The 20,516-nt window shown below is 40.9% G+C and overlaps 1 protein-coding gene across 2 annotated transcripts in view; it reads left to right on the forward strand.

Annotated features, from left to right (window-relative positions):
- The window catches only part of taok1a (TAO kinase 1a), a 276,152-nt gene that overhangs the window by 228,050 nt on the left and 27,586 nt on the right, over window positions 1-20,516 (forward strand). For both annotated transcript variants that reach the window (XM_028806658.2, XM_051930844.1), the window contains exons 15-16: window positions 6,340-6,576; window positions 11,366-11,494. In XM_028806658.2, the coding sequence (XP_028662491.2) occupies window positions 6,340-6,576; window positions 11,366-11,494 (366 nt within the window). The remainder of the gene's footprint in view (window positions 1-6,339; window positions 6,577-11,365; window positions 11,495-20,516) is intronic.

A 20,516-nucleotide genomic window follows, 5' to 3' on the forward strand; every position in this document is an offset into this window, starting at 1 on the left:
GCAGAAGAGAGAGAAAACAAGCCAGTGTAGTGAATGGAAGCAGGTGCATGTAACAGAAGCTTCAAAAAGGAGCTTGTGGCCATCACTCAGGAGGGGGCTGTGGGATGCTCCTGTTGAGCAACTTGGCAGCAGGAGCAACCATTAAGCTCCAGAGGTACTTTAGCCAGGTGGAGCGAATGGCACGGGTGGATTCACAGAGCGCCTGTGCTGGGTTTAGCCAGGATCGGCAGCGGTTCGGGCAGAGCTGTGCTCAGGCTTGCCCACGGACACAGGTCAGATAAAAATTGGTTGTCTGCAGCTGTTGGACAACTTGTGTCCAGGCTAAAGGTCCAAATAGGATAAGCCGGAGAGGTGTCGGTTTTAAAGGAAGGCACCAGGGTTTGTGGGATTTTAAATTAGTTTCCTGCACTGCGTTGTTTTAACCTTGTTTTATTGGATGCATTTATTGGATTTTAACCTCCAGTGGACATGTTCATTTTATGGATTATTTATTTATTGATATTTAGAGCACTGCACTTTCTGAACGCTTTTTTTTGTTGAGTTGCTTTAAATAAAGGTACTGTTCACATTTTTATCATCCTCTTGTTTCATTTATTCTTTGTCCTCATCCGGTTATGTTATCGATGGAGTCAGGTTCAAGAGGCACCTAAAAACACAGAGGTAGCATGGAGCTCACCCGCACTTTCACAGATGGATAGTTCTTTTTCTTTTACATTACATTCATTCAGTGCCACTGTCAACAAGCATCAGCTGTAGATCATACTTTTTAAAATGCTTCCTTTGTGCTTGAGGACTATGAGAACACATTTCCGAGACTGATTAACGTGACTGCTACAAGTGAGCAACTGAAGAATTATAGAAAGACATGAGTCTTCCCGCTGTATGTTTAATTTCAACTAATTCAAGATTATTTTAAATGTCCAGTAGAGAAATAAATTTGGCTAACACTTTAATTGAAGGATGTCTATGTGGAGATTCATAACACATGAATAGGTTATTGAATAACATTTATTATTTAAGAAGCAATATTTGATTATTTTATAGTAATATTATTCACAAGATGATATAGATGTTTTTATATAGTAGATGGCATTCCATTGCATTATATTAACACAAGGAGCTGGCCCTCCCCCATTAATATGAACTCTTGATGTGGCGATAATTTTGTTAATTAAATTATGGTGAATTTTAAATGAGTGCAGTGCAAAGTTTTTTTAAAATAGCTGATATTTTGCTCACATCTTTTAAATACTGATGTCAACTGTTCATTACTAATCAAGTATTTCTTCTTAAATGTCATTCCATGCTTATGCATATGTTATGAAGTCACTATATAGACACCCTTCAAATAAAGTATTACTGAAATTTGTCACCTTGTATTAAGTAATTTCTAATACAGTCAGGATAAAATCAATATTGAATCAAATTGGGACATCAGTGCTGATACCCAGCCCTAATGATGACAGTGGTTGGTTTTGTATTTTTTTCCAACACATCTAAAAATTAAAAAGGCTTAATTTTTGATGCTTGAGCCTTCATTGTGCTTAAGTACTAAACTCTCACCTGATCAAGATTCAACAATCACAATGCTGTCTGTAATTTTCTTTTAATTATTTCACCATGCACATACTGTTTTTGTAGTCCTTGCTGATATAGGCATTCTGTAACATACTGTTATTAATAATCATTATATATTAGAAGATATTGTATAGTATGCATTAGTTACGAGTAATGAGTTATAGGGGTAAATGTTTCAAATTGGTTATTTTTTTAAATATTGTTTTAATTTGCAGTTTGGATTTTTAACAATATGTATGAAACTTGACAGCCAGAGAAGCAAACATTCATAGTTTATGTTTGACATGACTATGTTTAAAATATTTAGTGAGGTATCCTTTTATAAATATGTAAATTATATTCTTTATTAATCAGTTAACCGTCACCTTATCGTGGTGGAGGGGTTTGCGTGTCCCAATGATCCTAGGAGCTCTGTTGTCCGGGGCTTTATGCCCCTGGTAGGGCCACCCAAGGCAAACTGGTCCTAGGTGAGGGATGAGACAAAGAGCGGTTAAACAAACCTCCTATGAAGAAAAACAATTTTGGACGGCGTTTTCCCTTGCCCGGACGCGGGTCACCGGGGCCCCACTCTGGAGGTGGGGCTCGATGGCGAGCGCCTGGTGGCCGGGCCTGCACCCATGGGGCTCGGCCGGGCACAGCCCGAAGAGGCAACGTGGGTCCCCCTTCCCATGGGCTCACTACCTATGGGAGGGGCCAAGGAGGTCGGGTGCAGTGTGAGTTGGGTGGTGTCCGAAGGCGAGGACCTTGGCGGTCCGATCCTCGGCTACAGAGACTGGCTCTTGGGACGTGGAATGTCACCTCTCTGAAGGGGAAGGAGCCTGAGCTAGTGCGCGAAGTTGAGAGGTTCCGGCTAGATATAGTCGGACTCACCTCGACGCACAGCTTGGACTCTGGAACCAATCTCCTTGAGAGGGGCTGGACTCTCTACCACTCTGGAGTGGCCCCCGGTGAGAGGCGCCGAGCAGGTGTGGGTATACTTATTGCCCCCCAACTTGGAGCCTGTACATTGGGGTTTACCCCGGTGGACGAGAGGGTAGCCTCCCTTCGCCTTCGGGTGGGGGGACGGGTCCTAACTGTTGTTTGTGCGTATGCACCGAACAGCAGTTCGGAGTACCCACCCTTTTTGGAGTCCCTGGAGGGGGTGCTAGAGGGCATACCTTCTGGGGACTCCCTCGTTCTGCTGGGAGACTTCAATGCTCACGTGGGCAATGACAGTGAGACCTGGAAGGGCGTGATTGGGAGGAATGGCCCCCCTGATCTGAACCCGAGCGGTGTTTTGTTATTGGACTTCTGTGCTCGTCACGGATTGTCCATAACGAACACCATGTTCAAGCATAGGGGTGTTCATATGTGCACTTGGCACCAGGACACCCTAGGCCTCAGTTCGATGATCGACTTTGTGGTCGTGTCGTCGGACTTGCGGCCACATGTCTTGGACACTCGGGTGAAGAGAGGGGCGGAGCTGTCAACTGATCACCACCTGGTGGTGAGTTGGCTTCGATGGTGGGGGAGGATGCCGGTCAGGCGTGGTAGGCCCAAACGTGTTGTGAGGGTCTGCTGGGAACGTCTGGCAGAGCCCCCTGTCAGAAGTAGCTTCAACTCCCACCTCCGGCAGAACTTCGACCACATCCCGAGGGAGGTGGGGGACATTGAGTCCGAATGGGCCATGTTCCGTGCCTCTATTGTTGAGGCAGCTGACCGGAGCTGTGGCCGTAAGGTGGTCGGTGCCTGTCGTGGCGGCAATCCCCGAACCCGCTGGTGGACACCGGCGGTGAAGGATGCCGTCAAGCTGAAGAAGGAGTCCTACAGGACCCTTTTGTCCTGTGGGACCCCGGAGGCAGCTGATAGGTACCAGCTGATAGGTACCGGCAGGCCAAGCGGAATGCGGCTTTGGTGGTTGCTGAGGCAAAAACTCGGGCGTGGGAGGAGTTTGGGGAGGCCATGGAGAATGACTTTCGGACGGCTTCGAGGAGATTCTGGTCCACCATCCGGAGTCTCAGGAAGGGGAAGCAGTGCAGTGTCAACACTGTATATGGTGGGGATGGTGCGCTGCTGACCTCGACTCGGGATGTTGTGGGTCTGTGGGGGGAATACTTCGAAGACCTCCTCAATCCCATTAACATGCCTTCCAATGAGGAAGCAGAGCCTGGGGACTCAGAGGTGGGCTCCCCCATCTCTGGGACTGAGGTCACCGAGGTGGTCAAAAAACTCCTTGGTGGTAGGGCCCCGGGGGTGGATGAGATACGCCCGGAGTTCCTCAAGGCTCTGGATGTTGTAGGACTGTCTTGGCTGACATCAGGGACAGTGCCTCTGGATTGGCAGACCGGGGTGGTGGTCCCCCTCTTTAAGAAGGGGGATTGGAGGTTGTGTTCCAACTACAGAGGGATCACACTCCTCAGCCTCCCTGGAAAAGTCTATTCAGGGGTCCTGGAGAGGAGGGTCCGTCGGATAGTCGAGCCTCGGATTCAGGAGGAACAGTGTGGTTTTCGTCCTGGTCGCGGAACAGTGGATCAGCTCTATACCCTTAGCAGGGTCCTGGAGGGTGCATGGGAGTTTGCCCAACCAGTCTACATGTGTTTTGTGGACTTAGAAAAGGCATTCGACCGTGTCCCTCGGGGAATCCTGTGGGGGGTACTCCGAGAGTATGGGGTACCGGCCCCCCTGATAAGGGCTGTTCAGTCCCTGTACGATCGGTGCCAGAGCTTGGTCCGCATTGCCGGCAGTAAGTCGAACCCGTTTCCAGTGAGAGTTGTACTCCGCCAGGGCTGCCCTTTGTCACCGATTCTGTTCATATCTTTTATGGACAGAATTTCTAGGCGCAGCCAGGGTGTTGAGGGGGTCCAGTTTGGTGGGCTCAGGATTGGGTCACTGCTTTTTGCAGATGATGTTGTCCTGTTTGCTTCATCAGGCCGTGATCTTCAGCTCTCTCTGGATCGGTTCGCAGCCGAGTGTGAAGCGGCTGGGATGAGAATCAGCACCTCCAAATCCGAGACCATGGTCCTCAGCCGGAAAAGGGTGGAGTGCCCTCTCAGGGTTGGTAGCGAGATCCTGCCCCAAGTGGAGGAGTTCAAGTATCTCGGGGTCTTGTTCACGAGTGAGGGAAGAATGGAGCGTGAGATCGACAGGCGGATCGGTGCGGCATCCGCAGTAATGCGGGCATTGCATCGGTCTGTCGTGGTGAAAAAGGAGCTGAGCCGCAAGGCGAAGCTCTCAATTTACCAGTCGATCTATGTTCCTACCCTCACCTATGGTCATGAGCTATGGGTAGTGACCGAAAGAACGAGATCGCGAATACAAGCGGCTGAAATGAGTTTCCTCCGCAGGGTGTCTGGGCTTTCCCTTAAAGATAGGGTGAGAAGCTCAGTCATCCGGGAGGGGCTCAGAGTAGAGCCGCTGCTCCTCCGCATCGAGAGGAGTCAGATGAGGTGGCTCGGGCATCTGATCAGGATGCCTCCTGGACGCCTCCCTGGTGAGGTGTTCCGGGCACGTCCAACCGGGAGGAGGCCCCGGGAAGACCCAGGACACGCTGGAGGGACTATGTCTCTCGACTGGCCTGGGAACGCCTTGGGATTCTCCCGGAAGAGCTAGAAGAAGTGGCCGGGGAGAGGGAAGTCTGGGCATCTCTGCTCAAGCTGCTGCCCCCGCGACCCGACCTCGGATAAGCGGGAGACAATGGATGGATGGATGGAGGTTATTGACATTATAGAAAGGTGTTTTTTTTGTTTATGTTTAACATCCAGAGCCTAATATCTGTATTTCTATGTGGAATGATATCAGTTTAGATTTTTTCTCTCTGCTTTTTTGTGTTGTTAGAATGCAAACAAAAGAAATAAACACGTGAATACTGAAGCATTTATAAGTGCTACAGTTTTCTGTGAGAAGAACATTTTCTGAAGTAAAAGTGCAGGGGTGCCAATGTCTTTGGCCATGGCTGTATGTCTGAATTATATTGGATCGTTGTTTATATTGCTAGCATGCTCCATTTTATTTCATCATTGTTTCCAGTTTTTCAACATGTTAATTTAACCACATTGATTTTTACTGAAGTAAAGTACACCAGAGTTTAGGAAAATACATTATTAAATTTAATCATTAAATTGGGCAATTAATTTGCCTAAGTAAATCGTGGTGGTTGAGGGATTAAATAAAATTAACTAACTGTAGGTAAGCCCTTTGGACTGTTCATTTTTATAGTATACAGTGGGGCAAAAAAGTATTTAGTCAGCCACCAATTGTAAATAAATTATTCAAAAATCAGACAATGTGATTTTCTGGATTTTTTTTCTCATTTTGTCTCTCATAATTGAGGTATACCTATGATGAAAATTACAGGCCTCTCTCATCTTTTTAAGTGGGAGAACTTGCACAATTGGTGGCTGACTAAATACTTTTTTGCCCCACTGTATATACATTTATGTTTTCAGGGTTTCAACTGCTCAGTCCTTCTTTGGCTCAGGGTGTCGTACACATTTGCTACTCATTTCTAATTACTGGGTAAATCTAAACAACCTGTCACCACACAAATCAAAAGTAATGTTAAATGATAGTAGAGTATTAAAGTAGAACATTTTCTGTTTTTTCTGGCCCTTGTCAAGTAGCTGCGCTATTTTTGTTAGAGACATAACATTACATTTTCTGTGATACTAGTTTTATATTTATATGCTCAAATCACATTTTAAGTGGAAAAATAATCTTTTCAGTTTTGTAAATGAAAGGAATTGTATTGTTGAAAAATAAATGTATAATATTCTTTTTGCACAGGTCACTCGCCAAATACAGGAGCATGAACAGGATTCTGAGCTGCGAGAGCAGATGTCTGGATACAAGCGTATGAGGAGACAGCACCAAAAACACCTAATGGCGTTAGAGAACAAACTTAAGGCAGAAATGGATGAGCACAGGCTGCGATTAGACAAGGAGCTTGAGACTCAACGCAACAACTTTGCAGCTGAAATGGAAAAACTAGTCAAAAAACATCAAGCAACTATGGAGAAAGATGTACCGTATTATATTACAAAAGCTACTTCTAACTTTTTATCCCTTGTGCACTCCAGCTACTTTTGCAACATGTACCATGTTTTCTCATCATTCTTGTTCACCATTGACTTATAATGTAGTAGCGGATACCATTACATTCCGACCAATCACATTTAAAATTTTGCTTCCTTTCTCGGAGCTAGTCAGGGTATATATTAGAACTCACTTCCCCAGTCCACTGTAAATGGTAAACTATTCTTATGGTGCTTAAATCCAAGTGAAAATGCCATCTTAAACCCTGCCAGTGTCTAACCACAACTCACAATACCTATGACTCACTCACATAAAGGTGTAATTTTTATGTTCCCAGTTCGCGATGTTTATTGTGTGTACTAAAATGCATAGATTTTTCATTGCAATAGATGGTATATACACTATAACCTAATAAAGGAAATGGAAATAAAATAGACTGGTAAAATAAGTAATGCTAATCCCTTCAACTGTCAGACAGAGAGAGACAAGTATGTGATGGGGTTCACAATCTCTGGTCCTGGAAGACTAATGTAGCTGTTACTGGAATTTTATTTACACAATTTATTCGTTCTCTGATTTTACTTCATTAGTGAGACAAATCACTAGAATGTTTAATGGACTTGAAAGAGCTGAGTACTTCTTCTATAATTCCTTTTTACTTCCTATGTTTTTTTCTATTTTTTTTTTTTTTTTGTTTAAAGTTTCAGTTTGTCTGTTGCCTTATTTAAAGGCTGTCAGCTCGATCCTGAACCATAGAAACTTGATGGATTAACGATCTTTAGGAAGCTCAATCTTGTGCTAGTTGATTGTTAGCCCAAAATCCTCCTTGTTATTGCTGTAATGGTGTCAAGCCATTGCATTGCTGGCCTTCCTTGTCACCTTGTTCCCTCTGTTCTGCCAATCATGATATACTTTTCCAGTGATTTGTCTTTGGATGGTATGTCCGAAGTAGGCGAGCTGTAGTTTTGTAATCCATGCTTTGAGTGACATTGCCGGCTTGACCTGTTCCATGACTGATTTGTTTGTCCTTCTGGCTGTCCATGGTATTGATAAAATCTGTCTCCAACACCACATTTCAAATGCATCAATTTGTCGACTGTCCTGTTTCTTTAATGTCCAGCTTTCGCAACTATAGGTGACCACAGAAAAGATCAAACTGTGTGAGCCTTATCTTGGTCCAGCAATTTCTTTGTCTACTTTTCTATTGCAGTCCTCCGTTTGATCTCCAGGGTAGATGTAGCCTTAGTGTTCACCATTGATCAAAGTAGATTAAATTCCTTGACCATTTCTATTTCATCTCTGTCTAGTTCAAAAGTGTCTTGATCACAGTTGTCGTTTGTTAGAATTTTCATTTTGGCCACTTTGAGTAAGAGGCCCATATTTTGACTTTCTCGTTTAACTGGCCATAGTAAGTCCTTCATGCCTTCTTGGCTGCTCGCAATCAAGATTGTATCATCTGCATATCTGAGATTGTTCACATTTCTCCCTCCAAACTGATTTCCTTTTTCACTTTTGGCAAGGCCAGCATTTCTAAAGATAGCTTCGGCATATAAGTTGAACAATACCACTGATAAAATACATCCTTTTCTAACCCCACGCCTAACTTTAAACCACTGGGTGTTTCCATATTCAGTCTGTACTGTTGCTTGTTGATTTTAGTAGAGGTTTCTTATCAAGTTGATCAAATGGATTGGCACACCCATGCTCTTTAATGTCATCCAAAGCTTTTGGTGGTCCACACAGTTGAAAGCTTTGCAATAGTCTATAATGCATAGGTAGAGGCTTTTTTGATATTCCCTGGCCCTCTCCATGATGTTGGCTATAATATCTCTAGTTCCTCTGCCTTTCCTGAAACCCACTTGTTCTTCTGGCAGCTCTCTTTCTACAGATAGTTGTAATCATCTCTGTATGATCTTGAACAGTACCTTGCATGTGTGAGGTATAAGTGAAATAGTCCTGTAGTTGCTACAGTCAGTGGCATTGACCTTTTTAGGCATGGGAATAAAGACTCATCAGGCCCAATCTTTTGGCCACTTGCCAGTTTTCCATATCTGTTGGTATAACTTTGTGATAGCTTCCACAGTAGCTTCAGAAGGCTTAAGGAACTCTGTAGGAATGTTGTCACATTCCAGAGCCATGTTATTGGATAGAAGCTTGATAGCATCAGTTGCTGCTATCATCTGTTGCCTTAATTGTGTGTAATTTGGCATATGATTCTCAATAGTAATCTAATGTTAGTTGTTATCATTGGTGCTTCAGCCTGCTAGTTGCTCCTGACCTCCTCAACTGCATTTCAGTTCTGGTCACTGAGCAGGCTCCTTGCTTCTTTTCCTTGTGTCAGTCCAGCAAAGCCTTGCCTTCTAGACTTCCCTGCATCCATATTGTTCTAGCAGAAGTTTTTTAGGCATTTCATTCTGACTAAACTGAGACACATGACCAGTCCAGCACAGTGTGCCTGGTTTTATCATCTTAACAATATATTTACCTTAACAGTATAGCTCCTGATTGGTTCTGTACCTCCAAGACTGTCTCTTAGGTACTGGAGTGTATGTGCTTTGGAGGTTTTGCTCATCTTCCTTAGAAATGGTCCAGGCTTTGGAGCCATATGTCAGGATTGATGTATTGAGTGTACTCGTATAACCATCTGTTGATGTCTTAAGACATGAGGTGGATCTTTATGCACTAGTCAGCCACAACATTTCATAAAACCTGCCTAATATTGTTTGTTGAGGCAAAGATACACAAGACTTCTGGAGGTGTCCTGTGGTATCTGGCACAAAGACATTAGTAGCAGATCCTTCATGTCCTGTAAGTTTTGAGGTGGGGCCTCCAAGGAACAAACTTGTTTTTCCAGCTCATCCCACACATACACGTTCAGATTGAGATCTGAGGCATTTGGAGGTCATGCCAACACCTTGAACTCTTTTTTATGTTCCCCATCCCATTTTTGAACAATTTTTGCAGTGTGGCAGGTGCATTATCCTGCTATAAAAAAACATTGTCATCGGGGAGTACCACTACCAGGAAAGGGTGTACGCAGTCTAAAGAAATCTTTAGGTAGTTGATGGCTTGCCTTATTCCCTAGTGAATCCTGCTGCCATGTCTTCCTAGGTAAACGACAGATGCGGAGCTAGCCGTTGACGTGATCTAAAAGAATATATGATTAGTCAAACTAGGCCACCTTCTTCCATTGCAATGCACACATGCCCATAGTCACCACTTTTGACTGTGGACAGGTATCAGCATGGACACTTTGACTATGCATTCCTGTCTGCATCAAGCTGTGATTCACTGTGTCTTCTGACGCCTCTCTCTCATTAAGCATTAAGTTTTTTTTTTTTTTTTGTTTGTTTTTTTAGTTTTTTTTATAGCAATTTGTGTTACAGTGCCTCTTCTCAGGGATTAGTTTAGACGAGTTAGCCTTTGCTCCCCACACACATCAGTGAGCCTTCGGCGCCCATGACATTGTCACTGTTTGTCCTTCCTTGGACCATTTTTGGTAGGTGCTAACCACTGCATAATGGGAACACCCCACAAGACCTGGCATTTTAGAGATGCTCTGACCCAGTCATCTAGTCATCACTATTTGGCTCTTCTCAGAGTCACAAATATTTATGCTTGATCATTTTATATTATTCCAGCGTATCACCTTCAAGAACTGACATTTCATTTGCTACTTTATATATCCCAGGAGTGAATAACAACCAGGCTAGTACATCTCTGGATGCAAATCAGTGAATGAAATCTATTACTCACTGTGAACGTTGTCCTGAATGTGTTTTCTTATTACAACTGTAGTAAATTGTATGGGGCCTTTTTTCGGGGATGAATTTGACTAGTCCAGCAGTTCTCCTGGATTACAGCTGTATCCAGATTGTAATGATCTGCTATATTTCATGGGTTTCATAGCAGATTCTTTTTTCCAGTGTTGTGTTTAAAGCCCAGCCTCCAACATTTGATTTCAAGGTGCTCTAGCCATTGTCTTCACCTTGGCTATAGAGTTTATCCTGCCTTTCTGCAGTATATCTGCAAACTGGACCTGTGTGTGATGCCTCTGATTTGTTTTAAAACATAATTCTTTTGCCACCAACACTGTTGTGTGCACTGTTACCAATACACATCAGGTTTTCTCTAAGCAGCCCTGCCAGGGACCACTTCTTTCATATTGGTAATTTTGCGGTTTTTGACTATTAGTTTACCCTCAATACCCCATAATGACAAATTAAAAACGTTTTCTGAAAGGAACACAAATTAGCCAAAACAAAAAGTAGTATTTAGAAGGGCTAACAACTAGAGAGTTTAAGAATTAGTATATAAAATAACAGGTGTAGCAATTGATCATTAGTAGCAGTAAAATAATCAGGGTGTTTTCTGTTTATTAGTTGCACTTCATTGTAGAACTTGACATTTAATCATTACATAAAAACCTTTAGTTGTTTTGTAAAATGAAGGGAGACGTAGTTACTTTTAACATGAGTAGTAGCACCATAGGTATAGGTTTAATACATGTTTCTGGCAAAAGATTCTGAAAGATATTTGTTTTGTAATTTTTTAATATTTGAGTCATTATTGGTCAGTATATTTTTTATTTTCAAATTGTGTTTGCCTGTGTACATGACAATATACTGCATCCTAAAGTGAGTTAGGTTATGATTTTCTAGAAATTTTAATATCTCTGTCCTCTTTACCCAGCTCTTTATTATTTTTTTTAGATATCTGATATTATTAATTCTGCATTCATTTATTAATTATACTTGTGTCATGTTTGAATGGATAGGCAAAGACATTTGCCAATGATGAGAAGAAATTCCAACAGCACATTCAGGCCCAGCAAAAGAAGGAACTGAACAGTTTTCTGGAGTCACAGAAGAGAGAGTACAAGCTTCGGAAAGAACAGTTGAAAGAGGTATATTTTTGATTATATTTAATACTAGCACCTTAATTGATTTATTTAAGCATCTTACTCTTGAAAGATACCATTTAATTAAATTTATGATGAATATTTACACAATATTTACAAACTTACCTAATAAAATTCAGGGTCCCATTGGAGGCAGAGATTATCCCACCATCAGTGGATGCAACAGAGGAACCAACCTATAACAACAACAACATTTATTTATATAGCACATTTTCATACAAAAAGCAGCTCAAAGTGCTTTACATAATGAAGAAAAGAAAAATAAAAGACAAAATAAGAAATTAAAATAAGACGACATTAGTTAACATAGAAAAGGAGTAAGGTCCGATGGCCAGGGTGGACAGAAAAAACAAAAAAAAAAACTCCATAAAGCTGGAGAAAAAAATAAAATCTGTAGGGGTTCCATGCCACGAGACCGCCCAGTCCCCTCTGGGCATTCTACCTAACATAAATGAAATAGTCCTCTTTGTAGTTAGGGTTCTCACGGAGTCACTTGATGCTGATGATCATACAGACTTCTGGCTTTTAATCCATCCATCATTGTTGGAACATCATGGTGCTTTGAGTACATGGTGGTTGCACAAGCTACCACCAAAAGGACACCGGAAAAGGAAACAGAAGAGAGAGTAGGGGTTAGTACAGATTTTAGAGCCACCATGAATAGTTATTATAATGAATTGGATATACAGAGTATCAGGATTTAAATTACAGTAAAGTTATGACTTAACAGGGTTAAGCTCTTTCACACACTGTGACATTCAGAGAAGGTCAATCTGGAATCAATAACATGCACATCTTTGATGATTCATGTGTAAAATACACTCCGCTAGGAGGAGAACATGTAAACTCCTTACAGAAAACAACAGAATGTGTGATTTGGACCCCAGGTGTAGCATTTGTGAAGTTCAACTCCTTTACCACTAAGCCATCCAGTAATGAATATTACTGTGACTATTATATCATGGAAAGAATAGTTAATTGACCAAGGAGTACAGTCATATGAAAAAGTTTGGGAACTCCTCTTAATTCTTTGGATTTTTGTTTATCATTGGCTGAGCTTTCAAAGTAGCAACTTCCTTTTAATATATGACATGCCTTATGGAAACAGTAGTATTTCAGCAGTGACATTAAGTTTATTGGATTAACAGAAAATATGCAAATATGAAATTTGTTGATATTGGGTTGAATTCATCTATCCCTCGACTTTAACAAGGGCCCCAGTCCCTGAATCTAGCCACACAGCCCCACAGCATGATGGAACCTCCACCAAAATTGACAGTAGGTAGCAGGTGTTTTTCTTGGAATGCAGTGTTCTACTTCCGCCATGCAATGCGCTTTTTGTTATGACCAAATACAGTACAATCCCTCTTAACTGGCCACCTCGGAACTGGACACATGGCCAGTTGCCATTTTGGCTGGTTAATCCGACGCATACCTATTTTCATGTAGAAAAATATTTCTGAGGTGTGTACTGTACCTCTTCGACGTTCCTGAAGAAACCATATCCACAAGGCTTCATCCGCGATTTTGCACACGTCTTTTTTTCGTACAACAACTGGAGGGTGTGGTACAGCTGGTCCAATGCTGAAGTCAAAAAGGCCACTTCTTAAATAAATAATCGCCTCACCCGCGGCTTAGCGAGGGGGCATGGTATGTGTGGCCGATCGTTCCCGGGGAATTCATGATGTGGACAATCCTAGCTTAAGTGCACAGGTGAGGATTCGTCCGCATCAGTAATTGTTCCCGGGAACTGCTAATTGCCACATCCGACCCACGTCCCTGTGATAAATAGAAGCGCAAGGCGGCTAGGGGGAGAACAGGAAAGAACGGGAGGTTAATGGAGAAGGAAGCAGGTAGAGGAAAGCCGGTGCAGAAGAGTGAGCGAGAGAGATCAGATTCGATGGAGCAAAGGCAGGCAGCTGGGAGGTGACCCCTGCAGAGGAGTGTTTGGCCGACACTCGGTGGGGCTGAAGAAAGCAGTCGCTCCAGCTGAGCGATCACGGAGCTGCAGTGACCGGCCGCTGGGGAAAGAACCCAAGTCTCGGTCCGGATGGAGCCTGACATAGCCAGGGATCGGAGGGCTACCAGACAAGTGTGGAAGGCAGCTGCACCTACAGGTAGGGAACTCCCCTGTTGCATAGCCTGATGGGAGAAGCAGGGGAGCCGCCAGGTAGAAAGAAGAAGGCACCGTGCTTTGGATTTTAAGAGACCGCTTCCAGCCATTGTTTTAACCTCGTTTGTGTTGTTTTTAAAGGACTTGTTGTTTTACTAATGGATTTTAACCTCCACTAATTCACTCATTTTAATGGATTATTTATTTAAAGAAAACTTTGATACACTGGACTTTATTGAATTTGAACACTGTTTTGTTGTTTGCTGGTTTTAAAATACCTCTCACCTTCCAGGAAAGAAGGAAGTGCATACATATAATATAAAGAACTCAGGATTAAAAAAAAAATAATAATTATTTTATTTTAACACAGTTAAGAGGGATTGTACTGTAACTCAATTTTTGTCTCATCAGTCCAAAGCACTTGTTCCAAAATGAATCTGGCATGTGCATACAACAAGCGACTCTGTTTGTGGCGTGAGTGCATAAAGGGCTTCTTTCTCTGCCATACAGATGTTCTTTGTGCAAATTGTGTTGAATTGTAGAACGATGTACAAATATACTATCTGTAGGTGATCTGTGGGTTGTCTGTAACCATTCTCACAATCCTGCGCATATGCTGCTCCTGTATTGTTTCTTGGCCTGCCAGACCTGGGTTTAACAGCAACTGTGCCTGTGATCTTCCATTTCCTGATTCCATTCCTTACAGTTGAATCTGACAGTTTAAACCTCTGAGATAACTTTTTGTAGCCTTCACCTAAACCATGATACTGAACAGTCTTTGTTTTCAGATCTTTTGAGAGTTGCTTTGAGGATCCCATGCTGTCACTCTTCAGAGGAGAGTCAAAGGGAAGCACAACTTGCAATTGACCACCTTAAATACCTTTTCTCATGATTGGACACACCTGTCTATGAAGTTCAAGGCTTGACAAGCTATTCCAACCAATTTGGTGTTGCAAATAATCAGTATTGAGCAGTTACATGCATTCAAATCAGCAAAATTACAAGGGGACCCAAATTTTTGCACGGACAGTTTTTCACATTTGATTTAATTTCATAAAACTAAATACTTCTTCACTAAAAATCTTCGTTCGCAAAACACCCCAGTACTCCGATGTTCCTAGGAAATAAAAGACATACCACTGTTATCTTTTTTGTTGAAAGCAGAGTAAATTATTATGCAGGCTGAAAGGTGTTCCCAAACTTTTTCATATAACTGTGTAACTGAAACTGCAAGGTTATAGGTATAGTCATAACCACAGGCTTGCTTTACTACTCTGTGAACACCATTTTACAAGCCTGTGTCCTTTGTGAAAAGTAAAAACTTTGTAAACAATTGTACTCTGAGTGATGCATTTTAAGATTTTAAATGGAAATTCACCACATTATATTTAGAGGTTTACATATATCTAATTTAGAGTGCTTATAAAAAGTTTTCTTATCTTGGAAGATTTCAGAATTTCTTGTCATACAAGATTAAATCACAGTGGATTTTAATTTGTGTTTTTTGTAACTGATCAACAGAAAAAAAAATCCTTTAATTTTAATGTGGAAACAGATTGTTGTCTCAATTAATTACATATACAGTATAAAAAACAATAAAATTGATTGTGTAAGTATTCATCCACTTTAAGTCAGTGTTTACTAGATGCACCTTTGGCAAAAAATTACAGCCTTGAGTCTGTGTAGACAGACCTCTGTCAGCTTTGCACATCTAGATTTTTATGCATTTCAAAATAAGGAGATCTCCAAAAAAAGGAATCCCTGTCATTCAGGAAAACTAAGTTGTTAGCGTGTAGTGAACTTACAAATCAGAGAGGCTTGTTGTAGTGAATTAGTTACATAAGTAGAAAATGTTGGTGTGGGTGAAAGGAACAGTCCATGTAAGTGCCCCACAATTCAGAAAGACTGTTCTTAAATGGATCAACACATCATGGTTGACCTATGAGAGGGAGAGAGAATTATCATGATGTAACCAAGACAGGTGTTCTGTAGTATGCAACAAAAGTACTACAAAATGATCAACAGATGACAAGTCTTGACTAGGCTTGTGTGAAGCTTTCTCTTTAATAGAACTAGGGGGCTTTGCCCCCTGCTCCCTTCGCTCGCCAACCCCCATGTTTGGTTTTCCGGACACACTTTTAAGATTTTTTTTTCTTTGAATTGTTGCGATTTCATTAGTTTCACTTTTATTTAAGAACTTCTGTAAAAACAATATTTGGAATCTTTCGAATGAGGTCAGTGAGACGTGTTTAATGACTTTGTCAGGTTAGAGATAATGAAAACTGGAATTCAAAAGACCCCAAAAAAACATAGGTGCGAAACACATGCAGAGCAAGATACAGAATATGAAAGCAGAAAAACATGACAGTGTCAAAAAAAAAAAAGTAAACATCGCGTTAGCGCAAAAAAAGAGAAATTATTACTCGGAGAAATAACTACAAGGCAAATAGAGATCGAATATATGGACATAGGTGATATGTCAGAAATATGTAAATATTGTAAGGCTTTGAAGTTTAAATCAGAGAATTTCAAAAACGTGTTTTACCTCACATGCATTTATTGGTTACTTTTAACTGATGATAATGTAGATCGCTTTGTCTCTGCTGAAATTTCAAGCAGAGAAACCTATCCTGAATTATCTCTAACCTGCTCTGCTGGTGTTTGTCCGTTTTGTTTTGTAACCTCTTTATGACTTTTCACTTCGTTTTCTACTGTCTTTTATCTCTGACCTTGCTTTGTCCTGCTTTTTTTTCAATGACACCTGGTCCATGGTGATTATTTTCCCTTTTTCGAGTATTAATTTCCGTTTGTTTGCGCTACTGCGATCTTTACTTTCTTTTTTTTATACTTTCTAATTTTCCTACTTTAACATTCTTTAACTTTCTCCACATTTGAATTGCGCCTACGTTTTTTTTTTTTTTTTTTGAGCCTTTCGAATGCTCTGCTTTCATAATCTGCTCTGCATGTGTATAGCCCCAACGTTTGTGAACGTCTTTATGAAGTTGTACTTTGTCTGTTACTCCATATTTTAATTCTGGATGTGCTTTGTTTCATTTCCACTTGTTATGGGCTGATAATTACTTGCCTTATTTTCTGAATTTGCACCTAGATTATTTTTTCTTTTTCCTTTCCAGCGCTTTTGAGTCTCTCTTCTCCGCGCTGATTTCTTCTTCGCTTATTCGTCGACGTTTCATTTATAACGTATGCCCTTATATGCGCTGAGACCCTGCATCTGTGTGTGCTCAAATCCTTCACAAGACTGAATGTTCCGCTGCCCTGTTGTCCTATGGGATAGATTGTAAGTAGGGCGTGTCTTGCAAGAATCTCATGTTCTACGTCATCGCGAGACGGTCCTGGGTCAATCTCTTGGCGCAATGTCTCATGTTTACGGTCCCCACGAGACGTACCGTGGCAAGTCTCTTTGGTCTCGCGGGACTTTTAAATGTCTTCCGAGAAGATCACGTATCGTAGCCTTGCTTTTGCTTTCCAGGACAGGATTTCTTTTTATAATAGAGAGATAAGAACAATTTTAGCTATATTACTAGACCCTTTGACTCTTCTGTCCTCTAAAGAGACATTCTAAGCAGGTGACATAATTTTGATTGCAAGAGAATCTTGTTTAAAATAATGTGTCATTTAAATATGGTGGTCATAAAATAATTCAGCTCATGCTTTAAGGTGGTGTAAGTAAAATTTAAGTGAGGGGTGGGAACATCAAATGAGCAGTCCACAGTATAATTATAGATTTTTGATCCTGAGGGAATACTGCAGGCCTATACTGGAAAGTCAATGGCCTGTGCATTGTTAAAATTTTATTTAAATTTTCAGCATTTAAATCAGAGCGTACTGTGCATGTGACCTATAGATGGTAATATTTTGACACAATAAAATGCACATGAAAACTTCTGTAAAGCAGAGAATGACCATATCCTACCAATATCCTGCTTGGTCTAATGGAAAATGTTCTATCCAATGTATATTCTTAAAATGACTTATTCTTTGTTTATAAAAAAGCTATAATAGCTTTTGTGAGAATAGAACAAGTTAGAAAGGTGAGAAGTCATATGTGGTAGGATTCCCACAGCATGTGATTGCAACATAAATGACATTCCATTTGTAAATATTAGGCTTTTAGTTTTTCATAATTTCTTTGTAAAATGTATTGAGTGTAATTTGTTATCGATTGGTAATTGTTAGTAGTTTGTTTATGAAATCATCATGTAGTTGAAACTTCAGCATTACTGGAGTTTGCACAACTACTCCAAGAAAGAATACCATCCTTTGTTGAAATATAGCTGTGGCTCTCACAGTCAGCCTAAAGACACAATTATGCACATCTCTCCACAAGGTGGTCCTCCAGCTAATGTCATATAGTCCTGTCACTACTTTTACCATGAAGCTAAGGGGAATATAGTGGTCCTGAAGAGCAAATCAAGCATAAACAAATTGGAAACACAAACATAAATGAGAAAACACAAAAGCAAATTGTAATACACAAATTGGAAATGCAAGAAACAAATTGAATATGCAAAAACAAATCGGAAAGAACAAATGAAAATGAAGCAACACATAAACAAAATGCAAAAATAGATTGGGAAGCATGAAAACAAAAAATGCAGCACATAACACAAATCAAAACATTAAAAAAACAAGGAAAGCTAAATGTATATCACGATTCATTCCCATCTTTTCAATGAGTGGTGTGGTGGAAGCAAGAACGCTGGAAGGTAAAAGAGAGCTCTCATCTTTATTTCGGTGGAAACACTCGTCTAACTTTGAACACTCTGCGCCAGAACAGTGCTAAAGTATTACAAACATATTTCAGTATTTTTAATTGGTAGTGAAGCTATAACTTAATCCCAGCACTACTTTGCAGTGAAAAACGTTTGATATTGGCATTTTTTTATAGAACTAGTATACACGCTACCTACACACATTATTTAACATCCGCAATATAGTGTTTTTATGACGAGTTGTATTCTTAGCATTATTAAGTTTTCACATCAACACCATTGTAGTATTAGGTGTAGACCTAAAATTTATTGTAATGACTCAGGGTTGAGACAGAATTAAAAATGTAATCAGCCACTTTAAGCCAGACCCCTGGGATGTGGCTCTAAAAAGTACCGTTAGCTTCTTCAGCTCATATATGCCACCCGGTTGCGTCTCACTTCACTCACCCAGCGGCAGAGGCAACACATATGCCACACTTAACCCGGTTCTGTGAGCTGACCCAAGACCATTTTGTGGGAAGTGCAACCTGTTGCAGTAACAGACATTTTAAGCAAGGGTGTCCAAACTTTTGCATGCCACTGCATAAATTTGGGCACTACATAGTGAAATTAGCTGAATTCTTCCAAGTGTGAATTATGTTTTGGGTGATACCTCATTTGCCATCAGTGTACTTTTTATTACAGTAGCATGTGAAACAATGCCATTTCAGCATCGCAGAGGGATTTTGTCTCTGTAACACAAAAATATAACAAGTAGCTTCCAATTCCAATATCACAATCTATAATAAATAGTCTCCACTTCCCATATCACAATCTTATTAAATACCGAAACTGAGATGAATGACAAGCAAAGAAGCATATAAAAAAAATGGGGAGCGAGGAGGAAATGGACAAGCTTGTTAGGTGGTGGGACTACGTTGCTAGATTCAAATGTTGAAATTAAAATAACAAGGATGGGGCCATTTTCAGGATGTTATGAAGGGTAAGTGAAATGGGTCAGAGTATGTATAATGTGCCGTGGCAGTGGTGTACACTAAATGCAGTTTCTGTGGCCAAGAAAAACTTTTCAGTGCCTCATTGTGTGTTTGCTGTTATAGCATACATGAATTAATTTTTGAATTATTTCGTTCATTAACTGGCATCACAAGTTTAGTACCTAAGTTAAGCGATCTTCTGGTGACACCCCTACGATTTCTGTCTCCATCCATCCATCCATTTTCCAACCCGCTGAATCTGAACACAGGGTCACGGGGGTCTGCTGGAGCCAATCCCAGCCAACACAGGGCACAAGGCAGGAAACAATCCTGGGCAGGGTGCCAACCCACCGCAGGATTTCTGTCTCCAATTTACTAAAGATTATGGTAAGCATATTCACTCGCAGTGTTATACAGTACTTTAGAAATCTATTCCTGCTTTGAATGATTAGAACTGCTTTATATTTAAGCCCCAGGTGTTCCCTGGGTAGAGTTAGCATGTTCTTCCCATCTGTATGTATGTTTTCTTTGAGTGCTCTGGTTTCCTCACACAGTTCAAAGGCTTGGTTAGGTGGATTGGGTTTGCTGAACTGGGTGTGCTATTAAGTGTGTGTGTGTGTGTGTGTTTGCCCTGTGATGGACTACCAAAGTAATGTTCTACCTTATGCTCAGTTATTGCTGAATAAGGCTCCAGCAACCATGTTCGGAATAATTGGGTTTGGAAAATGGATGTTGTATTGTTTTAACAAAATGTTTGTTTCCCACAATTCTCTTTTAGCAATATTTATGTGAGAAGTATGCTTGAAAATAACAAAATCATTTACTTTTTTTTTTTTTTAAATTTACTGCTCCTCAAAATAATTGTTGTAGACAACTCGGTGAATTTATGAGTGAGTATAATTTTTCACTCATTATTAAATACTTGAATTTCAGTAATAACAACGACTATGATGAAGCCAGTCACCCATACCAAAGCGAACTATGGAATCAGGCTACAAGGAAAAATATACAGAAGTTGTACGATCTCAATCCTGACATTAAGCACTGATGAAAGTCTCATGATTACAAGGGAAGGCTCTTGTGGAAAAGGTACATTGCAAAAATGTAACAAACTGGCACAATTTGGTATCACGTTCTCTACATGCTATTTGAAGCAAGCTGTATGCACATCTGGTAGAGGGACCAAG

Source organism: Erpetoichthys calabaricus, chromosome 8 (genome assembly GCF_900747795.2).
Source record: "Erpetoichthys calabaricus chromosome 8, fErpCal1.3, whole genome shotgun sequence".
Taxonomy (NCBI): Eukaryota; Metazoa; Chordata; class Cladistia; order Polypteriformes; family Polypteridae; genus Erpetoichthys; species Erpetoichthys calabaricus.